The following is a 12954-nucleotide window of genomic DNA, read 5'->3' as shown; positions in this document are numbered from 1 at the left end:
ACACGCTTCCTCTGAGGAAGAACAATGCAGAGCTTCCACACGTCTAAAATCATGTCTCTGTGATTTCTGTCACATTTTAAGTCTCCAGTGTGATTTTTACTGATCGTAAAGTCAGGCCAACATGGCAGCCGGAGATTCAGAGCCAAGCGTGGAGGTTTTTACTGCTTTGAGGAAGAAGAGCTTCTCCTTACTGATGAACCTGTAGTTTCTTTGCAATATTAGTTATAGTATATGAAGTCATTTTAATTAAAAAAGCAGCAATAGTAATAGAGTGTGCGAGTGCTGCCCTCACATGGTTACCAGCTGTAACTGCACATCTGGAGGTCAAAACTTTACCGCACTTTAAAGAAAAGATGAGATGCCTGTGAGCTACATTATTGTATTTGCACACCGAGCTCACCAAAACCGTTGTTTGTAAAATGTCTCTAACGCTGCAGGATTAAAAGGACGCACATACAGGCTGTAATGCAGAAAGAAAGTTTGCACAGCTCACTGTTCCAGCTCCATATTAAAGTGCAGTGGTTTTATATTACACTGACATTAGCAGCAGCTTCAAAATGTTAAAGCTCACGTTTAATTTGATTCTTTCTAACTGTAGTCAAGACAAAAATCCAGTGAAAGACCAGCTCGCCTTAAACAGATTTCCAGGACATTTTTTGGTGTGGGGGCATTTTGAAGGTTTAACCTTCACAATATTTACCTTACAGAAATCTTACATAAGTTTATTGATATGTACTTCTTCTTGAATTTGAAGTTTATTAAAAGCTCTGCTCCGTCTGTAAAAACTGATCCTTACTACAGTTTGGAGTTAAAATACTTCATTTTCCTCTCGGCGTAACATCAGCCGTGATATTTGAACAGATTTTGATACTGTGTAGTGATATACATGTAGTAATATAGATAATTTGGGGGTTTTGTAAGCTTTTGTACAGTTGTGGTTTCAGACCTCTCTCTCGCCTCCAGATCCATCTCAGTTTGAAAACATCAAAACGGTGCAAACAGGATCGGTTTGACAGTAAATGCCATTTAGATTTCTCACATTTTCTACAGATGATGTGATGCTAAAAGGTAAACTCTTATATTATGACAGTAATACTGTTTTTAAAAACCAGGTTAAATCACAGTTAAACTGATTTATTGTGGAAATGCCATTTTTAAACCTCGGTCTTGAAGAAATATTTTTTAAGTTAAATAATGTGGCAAAATGTACATTTCCACGTATTTTGGTGTCTGTGTTAAGATTCTATCTGGAATTAGTTCAGTATTTTTAGGATAACGTTAAAATGGACCTAAACAAATGCTCACATGAAACATGTTTTTAAATCAGGGCGTCCACGTAATCCCCGCAGGACTAAAGTTTAGACTGACAGTTTTTTTTTTCTACTCGTGGATCTGTATGATGTCATAGAGAGAGGATATCCTGATATCTCCTACAGAAGCCTATCACACAGTTCACAGTTTAACTTGTATGTCTTTTTATGAGGGGCAGCCAATCAGAAGACGGTTGGCTAATAGGGGGAGGAGCTACAAGAGACAAATAAGGATTATTATCAACTGAATTATGCAGAGCTACTCTGACATAGCCCAAGAATAACAAATACAGAGCTGGAAATGATTGAAAAAGGCCCCCTTTAATCTTACACTTTAGGTAACACTCCCTTTTTTTATGTTATTTATTCTTAATACTGTTAATTAACAAGGCAATAATAGGTGTAATACAAATGTTATTTTTGCCTTTGATTTTCTGGGATCGGGAGGTATTTTGTCTTAAAGATGAAGATGCCACATTAGGTGGGACATACATGAGGATCAGTCACTCTGGTTTATTTGTTTATCTGTGTACAGTTTGTAAAGGACAAACACTGTAATTAATGTACATACCAATGCTGAAGTTGTACTGCTGCTGGAAGCTTCATGGTGTAAATTTGGCTGAAACGATTCATATTTTTTACTTTATTTTTGTGGGTTTTTGTGGCCTTGCTGTTGCTCTCAGCTAAATCAGACCTAATGTTAGTGTCTCAGCAATAAAGCCTGCATCGGTGTAAAGTAAGAAAAGTCGAGCAAAAAGGCCTCCAGATGTGATTCAAAGCAAAAAGAAACAAACGTGTACAGGATGCTGCAGGAAAAGAGTCCTCATCACGACTTTAAATATGAGCGTGCTTCTGTCTTTGCTGATGCTTTGAATGTTTTCACTCCTTCAAATGTCATCACATCTTTGATTACTTGAATGTCTGCTTGTTAAGTAACCGGCCATATTCACCAGAGAAAAAACAGACCCATTAAAGGAACAGCCTGACCTCCAGTTTTCTTCACTGAGCACATCAAAAACATCCAATTTAAAATCTTTGTTCTTTTATGTGATCTCAGTGCAGGGAGAGAAATGGGCAAAGAGTCATTTTGTTCCTTTAATGATGAGAAAACAAAGCAACAAACTGCTATCGTTCAAAGCAAAGCTATCACTCACCATAGGAAACAGTGCAGACGCTCCGTTAGCCGAGTGCTTCATATCTATATTATCTGAATGTAAGTGGAATCTGTGGAGAGAGAAACGTGAATTTAAACATTTCAGGAAACACAGGAATGAAAGTGTGACTCGGATGAAAAAGAAAAAGCAAATAATCGAGCTGAAGGATGAAGCCATTTGTAGGAAAACCTATGAACGGAGTGTTTGAGCTGTCAGGGGTTCAGGTTTGAGTGTGTGGTGCACAGAGCTGTATGTATGTTTGATGAAATGAAAAGATGAGCAGAATAAAATACTTTGAAGAAACATAATTCTTTGGTTTTGTTCCCATGTAGCTACTCTGTTCACTCATCAATGAAAGGTTTTGTTTTAATAAACTTCTACACAAACAAACTTTACATATTCATATAAAAAAACTTCATCAATTCAAAAAGCTCGAGAATTTTTTTAAACTTCCTCTTTTGTTCTGATCGACTCTCAGTACGAAACTTTTCCAAGTTATCTTTGTCTTTCACGCCGTTTGTTCTTCCATTTAGAGGAAGTTTTGTCGTCACTTTATTATCCGCTGTGCAACATTTGGTGTTTTTTCTGGCTGTTCGTGTTAGTGAACAGAGGAGGTGGGCTACAACACCTGCTATCATCATCCACAGAGCCTTTTACAGATGAAAGTCACATCCTGACACCCTGATCTACACGATGACAGCAGCTGTGCGGATGTCCAAGGTCACAACCTCACCAGAAAATACCTGGTTTCTCCTTCAGGTTTTAGATCTGAAGAAGCGTTTTGGATGAGAGGACTGCTTTTGATATAATTTGCTTACACAAGTCTGATCTCAGTGTCTGATCTCAGTGGATTAACTGGGCTGAAATTACATGTATTCAAATTAAACACTAATCAGTTGTACTGTTAGTCTGAAATGTGTATAGAGAAGCACACGCTTAAAAAATAAATGCTTTGTATTCAGATTAGACGTTTCACTCCTTCAGAGACATCGCAGTTTGTCTTTACAAGCCCAAAGTTCAAAAGCAGGATCCACTCATGACTTGCTCTTTTTCTTGGTGTTTGCCATTGCAGAACTTTTCCATTCAAAAAAGAAATCAATCAAGTGGAAATTATTCTAATAGCTATGCACTCTATGCACTACAATGCTGTGCAGTGTGCACAAAGTCCAGGGGGGAAAAGCACAGAAACCAGTGGAGATGAAGGTAAAAATGAACCATTTTAAAGTTAAGAAATCACGCAATTTTGCTGAAGAATGACAAAAAAACAGCCACCTGAAAATCTAAACCCAACATTTTCGACTTTAGAAAAATGTGGGAAAAAAAATCGGAAAATCCAGAAAAAGAGCGCAGTTATGCCGCACAGTGTGAGTAAAAGGAAAAGCAGAAAAAGACATTTAAATACTCACATAAAGACGCCGAGGACAGAAAACACCGGATAACTCGCTGCAGTCAAACCAAACAGAAGCAGCAGGAAACAGTTACCCCACCTGTACGTCTGATTAACGGAGGGGCGTTTGATTTTCACCTCACTTTGCTCAGTATTGGTCAGGTGACAACCCACGCTACCTCCAGCTAACATACCACAGACATGAAAACTTTACTGTTTTGCACACAGCTTGAATTCTGTAAAACATTTAATTCTTCAAATATATTTGTACAAAGGGAACATAACTGTGTTTCAGTCAGTGTAGAAGGAACCTAACACCGCTCCAATCTGTGGTGACATGCAAATGAGTTATGGAAAAACTATTTACAAAATGCTTAAATTTTGTCAACACAAACTCATGAGGGAAAAACAACATGAGAAAGGCTAAAATTGTGGTAAAAAAAAAAAATCTGGGAAGAGGATGTGGCAACTTCAAAAAGTACAAAGAAGAAGAAATCCAGGAAAAATAACAATAACGTGTATTAATTAAAAAAAAAAACTCAAAGTCAAAAATTCATAAGAAAAAGTTGTGGGCTTATGAAAAAAGTCACAAAATAACAAAAAAATAATTATTGTAACATAAAGAGAGAAAGAGAAAGAAATTTTTAAAGAAATTTTTAAATATATGAAATAAGCTGTAATTTACACACACAAATAATTTTTTTATGCACGAGAAAAAATGTTCCTAGAATCTTCCCAGCCTGATCAAACATGAAATATCAGGTATTTTATAGTATTTATTGCCACCACACAAAGTCTGTTATTCAGAGTCACGTTCAGTCCCGAGTTTTTACTGAAAAAACATGAATTAGGATTTGTTGGAGTGGCTGAGGTGGAGCTGATGGACCGCAGGCTGATGATGTGACGTTTAAATTTACTCCTGAAAAAGTCAAATTAAAATAATAACAATAATAAAAATCCAGAAATGCATGTTTCAAATGCTCAAACGTAACCCATGATGTCAGGTTTGTGTTGGGATTAACTGAGAGACAGAGGAAGCGGGCATGCGTGCGTGTGCGCGCATAGGGGCGGGACTTGTGTCTGACGCGAAAGGTTTTTTCGGTCTGTGCGCAGCTGCTTCAGTTGTAGTTTTTCTACGTGTTTTGAGAGAAAAAGTGAATGAAGACATCAGACAGAGAACAGAAGTCCTCCTCCTCGGTTTAGGTCCAGCCTCACCCTCTGTCAGATCATCTCCATCATCCTCCAGCTCAGATGTGAGTACTCCGACTCATTTTTATTTATTTCAGGCTTTTTAAAACCTCTAAAATCTTTCAATCCATGTCTGCTTTAAAAAACAAAAAACAAAGTGTAGTTAACAGACTAAAGAGATTCCTCATTAAATTCCGTGGTGGGTACAGCTACAGCACAATTCAAACTCCTTTTTTCTTATTAATTTAATTTTTAAAATCAATTTTTATCTCTAAATTTATGGATCAAAAGTGAAACTTGTCTGGAAATGTCAGTGCTGAGACTGCAGAAGTACGACCGTGACTCACCGGGTGACTCACCTACAAAACTATCATCAAACAGTGTGATCGGCTGAGCTGTGATGCTTTAATTTCCTGTCACACACACACACACACACACACACACACACACACACACACACACACACACACACACACACACACACACACACACACACACACACACACACACACAGAGAGAGAGAGAGAGAGAGAGAGAAACAAAGACTTAAACATATCACACGAAGCTACAAACACCTGGGAGTTTTTAGAGTGAAGAGAACCCACTGTGGGAATGTTTTTGGTGTGTTTTGTCCCGCGGGGGGAGGGGAGTGATTACTTAGTGCATGTTGATCTCCATCAGTCAGTCAGACTCCTGCTGCTGCTGCTGCACTAATCTTTCTCCATTTTGCGGGTGGAAAACAAGCCTGCTGGCAGTAACACTGTGTGTGTGTGTGTGTGTGTGTGTGTGTGTGTGTGTGTGTGTGTGTGTGTGTGTGTGTGTGTGTGTGTGTGTGTGTGTGTATAAACTGTTTATTTTTTATTCTTTTAATTTGTCCTTTACCTCTTCTGAGCTGCTGAGGCTGTTTCATCCTCTGAGACTCTGATTTTGTGGACGGAGGCCAAACTTTGATGAGTCATGTTTCTATTACTGAATTAGAGTTTGTGTTTAGAATTCAGGCGGCGTTCCTGCTTTTAAGGTCTAACAAATTACAAGCTTCACTCTGTGAAAATCATCTGAGATCTTACTTCAGAGTTTAAAACATAATATTAGTAGCACACAAAGGTTTATTATATTTATTAATTATATTGTATTTATTGTCTGAGCCAAACTAAAGACTGCTGTGCTCCTCCCAAACCTGCAATCACGATCCTGATTCATTCATCAGCTGTGCTCATCGAGGCTGGCGCTCCATGAAAACCTTGCAGCTCTCGACTGTCACAGCTTCACTGCTGCCTCGGCCGATGAGCAAGGATCAAAAGTAAAAAGGAGAAAATCAAGAGTGCTGCACACCCTTTAAATCTGTTGTTTTTCTTTTTTCTTTCTTAAAACAAATATTTGGCCATTTTAAACCAAGTTCATCTCATTATTATTATTATCATTACTATATGTGCAGTTCCTTCACACAGGGGCGTTTAGAGGGGCGGCACCAAAGGAAATCAGACTATTTAGTCAGAAATATTTCATCAGTGTAGAAAACTGAATGTCTTTCATGCTCTTGTGCAGCCATGCGTCTGATTGCTGATTTAACATTTGAGATTTGGAGCTGCACAAGAATGAAAAGTTTTGCTGTTTTAAACCTGAAACCTTTCTGGAGCTCTAACTACACCTCGTATCATTGTTCTACACCACAGAACAACCCTGATTGGTCCATTCAGCACCGTGTTTCCTCCTATGTATTTCCAGCTGCTACTTTTTGTTAAACTGAAAGAAAAAGAAGGAATCAACAAGTATGTTGGTGGTGAAATCACTTCTTCTTCTTAATAAAGTCTCTTCTGCTGCCTTTGCATACACATAGACACTTTGCTACATGACAGTTTCCTTCCTATTGTTGAGTTCTTAGTTCCTAAATGCTTTTTGAGCTTTAAGTAAACTTTTGCAGCTAAAACATGTTATTTTCTAGAGAGATCCACGTAGAACCTTTAGCTATAGATCTGACCTACATACACACTATCTGTTTATATACAGTATTTCAAAAGTCAAGGCAGCAGTCGGCTTTGAAAAGTCAAGGAGCTGCAGTGCCTTTAAGCAGCATTCTTTAAATGGCCTTCAAGCTGTTTTTCCCCTCTGACATGTCAGTGCTGCTGTTGCCCTGCATCACTGTCTGCTCTCTCAGTGCCCCCACAACCCATACATCCACCTCTGGACGCCACAGGGATGTTTAGTCACCACTCCATCTTTATATATATTGCACATAAGCCTGAAGTTATGCGCTCAAAGCCTAGATGCCTACCTCTAACTGTATTCTACTGCTGGGATAAATGAGTCATTTTTGACTGAATTCTTGTTACAAAACTCACATTTTCCCTGCAGGTCGACTCCAGATGCAGCAGGGACTCCAGGAGCTCCCGGGGCCCCGGAAGGTGAGGGGGGTCCTCCAGCTCAGGCCCCAAACCTGACGAGCAACAGACGACTCCAGCAGACACAGGCACAGGTGGACGAGGTGAGGACTGCAGCTCACTACGAGCAAATGGAAAACGTATCAGAGATGCTGATGGGTGTTTTCATCCCTCAGGTGGTGGACATCATGCGTGTGAATGTGGACAAAGTCCTGGAGAGAGATCAGAAGCTGTCGGAGCTGGACGACCGCGCCGATGCCCTGCAGGCCGGAGCCTCGCAGTTCGAGAGCAGCGCTGCCAAACTCAAGAACAAGTACTGGTGGAAAAATTGCAAGGTGGGTGTGACACAAGGAGATTTTTCCACGTTTCCTTCCCATCACCCCACATCCTCCCCTCCGGTTGGTTTCTTGCAGCAGACAGTGTGGCCTCGGATTTCTGAGTAGAAACCACCATTAAAGTGTTTTTTTGTTTTTTTTTATAGATCTTCACGCATCAAACTCTAAACATAACATTACTGAAATAATGATCACAACACAGCTGAAGTAAATATATAGAGTTACAAATCAAGATTGCAGAACATTAGGTGCACCTGTAGATGGGCTGGACCCCTTTTGCTTTCAGAACTGCTTTAATACTTTGTGGCATTTATTCAGCGAAGTGCTGGAAACTTACCTCAGAGATTTAGCTCCACATTTTCACGCAAGCGCTGCAGATTTGTCAGCTGCACATCTATGATGCAAATCTCCTGGTCCCCAAGGTGCTCTGTTGGATTGAGATCCGGTGACTGCGGAGGCTGTTCAAATACACTGAGCTCACTGTCATGTTCAAGAAATCAGCTTGAGATCATTTTAGTTCGTGGCATGAGGTGTGCTATCTTGCTGGAAGCAGAATATGGATGTACTGTGGCCATAAAAGGATTGGCATGGTCAGCGACTATGGTCAGACAGGCTGTGGTGGAGAGATGCTCTTCTGCATACTTTAGTTGGAATGAGCAGTTATTAAGTTACCGCTGGCTTGCTATCAGCTCAAAGCAGTCTGGCAATGCTCCCCTGATTTATGACATCATCAGCAACCATTACTGCTCGCTGGATATTCTCTGTTTCATGTCATTCTTAAACTCTAGAGATGCTTGTGCAGGAAAATCCCTGTGGATCATTTTACACGTCTACATGCTTCAATGCATTCAGCTGCTGCCGATTAGATATTTGTGGTAACAGGTGTTTAAACAGGTTACATCCCTTGTTGTGGAAAAGATTTCAGAAAACTTTGAAATCATCTTTACATAATCAATGTGTTGTTTTCATGTTAATCTGTGATCATAACAGGTAGAAATGAAGCTGCACGAACAGTTTCAGTTTAATGTACCGATTAAGTGCATTTAACTTATCCATCACTACCTCACAGCATCTCCTCTTCATCCATCCAGCCTCAGATGCCAGGTCTTTTTTTATCTCAGCGTCAGTCCATCAAGCCCCGCCTCCCCTCTGTACAGTTCAGACCGTCCAATCGCTGGATAGCCTGAGGAGGAAGAGGATTACATTAGAGGAGAGGAGGAGAGACTGTTTGACTGACAGCAAATCAGAGAGAGGAAGAGGAAAATCTCAATCTGGATTAGAGTGACAGTCAGGGATTAAAAAGCCAGCTGTGATGTGTGACGTAACTCCTCCTATCCAACACACACACACACACACACACACACACACACACGTTTGTACATGGATACATCCGAACAATCATATGTGATGCATTTTATTCTGCTTTAATGACCCACACTGTCACCATAAACACACTCCTGCTCTCACAGTGGGCAGAGAACAAATGTGGATTCATACGCCGCTGAAAATAGACCCAAACAAAATGCTCTAAAAACACACAAAAACATTTTCTTTTAGCTTTTTCAATGACAGTTAGGAGATTTTCTTTCTTTATATGTAAACACTGAACAGCTCTGAATACACACACACATTTCAAACACACACAGTCACCACCAATCGCTCTCTCTCTCTCTAAACCTCTTGTTCTTGTTAATCTCTCTCGCCCTCCCCCCATCAGAGGTGATTTCCTGCCTGTTTCACTCTAATGTCATCATGTGGATTTTATTTATGGGGAATTTAGATCAACACACACGCACACTGTGCAACATGACATATATTAAAATCTGCAGGGCGTCGTCTGCTTTATATTTCTAGTTGGCCACGCCTACTCGGCTCATTTAAACTCTTTTTATTTTTATTCTTGGCCTCTGCTTGCAAACTTCAAAAGCTTCCTTTAATGGCAGTTATTGTAATTTCTTGTATTTAAAAGAAGTTCAAAACCTCCCAAAAAACTTACTGAAGCTTTAAAAAATAAAAAAGTCAATGAGATATCAGCTGAAGTTGAAGTATGGACAGGCAGTGCCACAAGGACAATGTCTTTATTTAATGATGGAAATAATTAAAAAATGCATTCTATTTCAAACGACAGCCTGGGAAAGGACATGGGTGACAAAGAAAAGTCCAAAGTTAAAAGAACAGCAGTGCACATCTAAAATCTATAAATGCTGCCCCCTGGCGGTGAACTTCTTAGTCCAAAGTTAACTTTTAAAAAGTACCTTTTAAAATGAAACCACACATTTCAAAGAGAAACAAGCACTAGCTCAACAAAGAATGACTCAGTATTATCAAAGTTATATGAATCTCTATCTCAGACTCACACAAGAGTGCAGAAACAGCTTGTTTAGCATCAAGGGAAATGCAATTAGTCCATCTTGTTATACAGAAATAGAAAGAAAATTCAGACTTTGAGAAGAAAGGAAGAAACATATGGGACCACCTCGCAGCTACAGACAGATCATCGCCCAGCTGTAAAATCCAGTTCTCACTGAACTAATTCAACAAATTTGGGGGAATAATTACAAAAAAGAGCGTTTAAGGCCACCCTCAGCTTACACCATCGTTCTCCTGATTGACTGCTCCCTTTAAACTAAAGGTTTGAACAGCAACACAGCAACAACTGTGTGTCTCAGATTATCATATGAAGACCATCAGATCAAGAGCTGAAACAACACTTTAGGCTTACTGGGATTGTTTGTACCGCTGAGACTGAATACATGACCGAGAATAAGTAAAAGAATAATCGCTCTCTTTTGCAATTACCTTCTGCAAATTTTAATAATGACCTTCACCACCAGGGGGCGGTGTTTGGCCAGTTGAAGTTGAGCTGATTTCTCTTCAGCACAGTCCACAGATGTTCACATGAAGTCATTGCTGTGGTTTCTTCACATTTTGTTGAAAGCTGAAACGTAATATGAGAAGGTTTATACCTATTTTAAACACAGTAATGTATATTAAGGACCTTAAAATGTATATTTGCAGGTAAATAAACTGAGGCTATAATTAATTGTAACTTCTACTTGTGCACTGTTTCTACTTAAAATTAAAGTGAAAGATTATTTCTAGCTAGGACCACAGTGCTCCGGAAAGCGCTCAAACAGGAGCCAGCGCTTCTCAACAAACAAGCCAGGTTTGGTGGACACATGTCTGGGTTAGAAGAGACCCCGAGCAGACTGAAGACAAGCTGGAGAGATGATGTCTCTGCTGACCCGGGAACACCTCAGTATCCCCTCTGAGGAGCTGGAGGAGGGGGTTGGAGGCTGATAAGCAGCAGACGATGGAGTGATTTATTGTCTCGGTGGAATTAAACGGCTGTTTCATCTTCTTAAGTTCATCTTTTGTTTCTGATGGCTCTGTTTGTTTTGTCTTTCTTCCAGATGATGATCATCATGGCCATTGTAGGTGTTATATTTGTTGGCGTCATTTTCTGTGAGTAAAATAAAGCCTTCTCTTATTTTTGCATGTGGTTTCTTGGCCTCCTTATGTGCACCTGTGGAGCATTTTCAGTATGGAGGTTCAGCTTCCTGGAAGCCCTGTTCTGCTTCTTCTGCAGAAACATTAAAACCCATTTTAAGGAAAGTTTGCAGACACACTCTGCCGATTAGGTTTTTCAAAGGCTAGCAAATTTTACTTTACTTTACTTTCAGAGCCGGTAGCTGCACCCATCACTGACTGCTGTCTGCACTCAGAGCTGCAGATCCTCGTGTAAAATCAGAGCAGTTTGATGCAGAAGTTGATGTTTGAAAGTACAGAGCAATCAGAGCAGCCTAAAAAAAGCAGACAAGCAGAAGATGATCCAGAGCTGCACCAGGAGACGTCCTAGGAGGATTTTACAGTCTGTTGCACTCTAAGGGTTATAAAAGCTTCTTTTTACTTTTAAATATCACTCAGAGACAAATATCTGTGTTTGCTGTCCTCAGTGTATTTCTTCTACTGAGCTGCTCTTCAGGGATGGACGAACAAGTCACAGGACGAGTCTGCACCACCGAATGCCAAATCCAGCCTCTCCTCAGTGCTCCTCCACCCCAGCGATGCCTTCCTCCAAAGCCTCCATGCATGCTCACATAATGTGCTCCACTACCTCCTTATTGTGCCTCCGCATGAGGCCGGTTTCCTGACTTTGTTACCGGGTTGGGTTTACTGCAGGTGTAAAATCTGTTGACCCAGGTTTGTCCTTTAAACACTGAAACAAAAAGAAAAAACCTCCTGCTGCGCCTGGTTTTTCTGCAGCTCAGTGCATGCAAGATTCATGGACAGGAAGCAGTGTGAGGTTTACTGGACACCAGTAAGAGCTGAAGTCGAATAGTCAGCTGGCTTCTCTTCAGAGGGCTTCTGAGTGACCCAGAGGGATGTGAGCAGCATCCAAAAGAGCTGTTTGAGTTCCTTAAATACAAAGGAAAGGAGCAGCATTGCAGACTAATCTTGAAATCAAATGAGGTTTCCGTGTTATACTAAAAATCTCTACAAAGTTAGGCTTTGTGCTTTAAATATAAAATCATCTATCCAAGTAAATTTAAACGTACGATAATTCAGTTCACATAATGCAGCCTTTAGGATTCTCATCGTCAGTCATGGAAATCTTAATAAAGGCAGGAGTGACACTGGATCGCCAGATCAGCAGGAAGGGAAATTAGAGATATTCATCTTTTCTGTAAAGTTACAGCTTTGTAAAGACGAAAGCCTGCATCGAACTTTGTTATCAGGCTTGAAACCCATCGTCTCTGTCAGGCTTTGAGGTTTCGATGATCCAGCAGCAGAGGAAGCCCGACTATGATGAACCTGCTCACCTCTCAGAACAGTTTGTTGCCTAAATCGACCAATTCTGACTTTCTCGCTCTTCATCCTAACGCTCACGCCACGAATCCTCATGAGTGACACTGAAATCAGGTTTCCTACTCGAGCTTGAAACATTTAAGCACAGCTGCTCTTTCTGTGTTAAACCTGGGTTTACAGATTCCTGCTTGGCTCTTCTCTCGGTGCAGACCATTACTGAGCAGAAATCTGACTTCCTGCGTGATTAACCCACCTGCTCGCGTGCCCAGCTCCGTCCGGCTGTCCTGCATTTGTTTCATCGTGTTGTGAACCAGCCTGAGTTTTGTTATCTGTGGTTTGAATGTTCAACATGTTTCTTTGTTCAGCCTGGATCGGTCCCCTGTGTGTGAAGGA

At 40.4% G+C, this 12954-nt stretch overlaps 1 protein-coding gene across 1 annotated transcript; it reads left to right on the top strand.

Annotated features, from left to right (window-relative positions):
• The first annotated feature begins 121 nt into the window (after positions 1 to 121).
• On the top strand, positions 122 to 12599 carry LOC146609199 (vesicle-associated membrane protein 3-like). The gene is made up of 5 exons (XM_085346968.1): positions 122 to 201; positions 7392 to 7521; positions 7594 to 7752; positions 11166 to 11217; positions 12517 to 12599. Exons 1-5 carry the CDS (start codon positions 122 to 124, stop codon positions 12597 to 12599), a joined length of 504 nt encoding a protein of 167 aa, XP_085203094.1.
• Positions 12600 to 12954: the final 355 nt, after the last annotated feature.

The sequence above is a fragment of the Diplotaxodon limnothrissa genome, linkage group LG22 (assembly GCF_057381915.1).
Source record: "Diplotaxodon limnothrissa isolate DT_005_m linkage group LG22, D_limnothrissa_male_GT1.1, whole genome shotgun sequence".
NCBI lineage: Eukaryota > Metazoa > Chordata > Actinopteri > Cichliformes > Cichlidae > Diplotaxodon > Diplotaxodon limnothrissa.
Note: the sequence above shows the minus strand (reverse complement) of the source record. Positions and strands in the feature narration are given on the sequence as shown.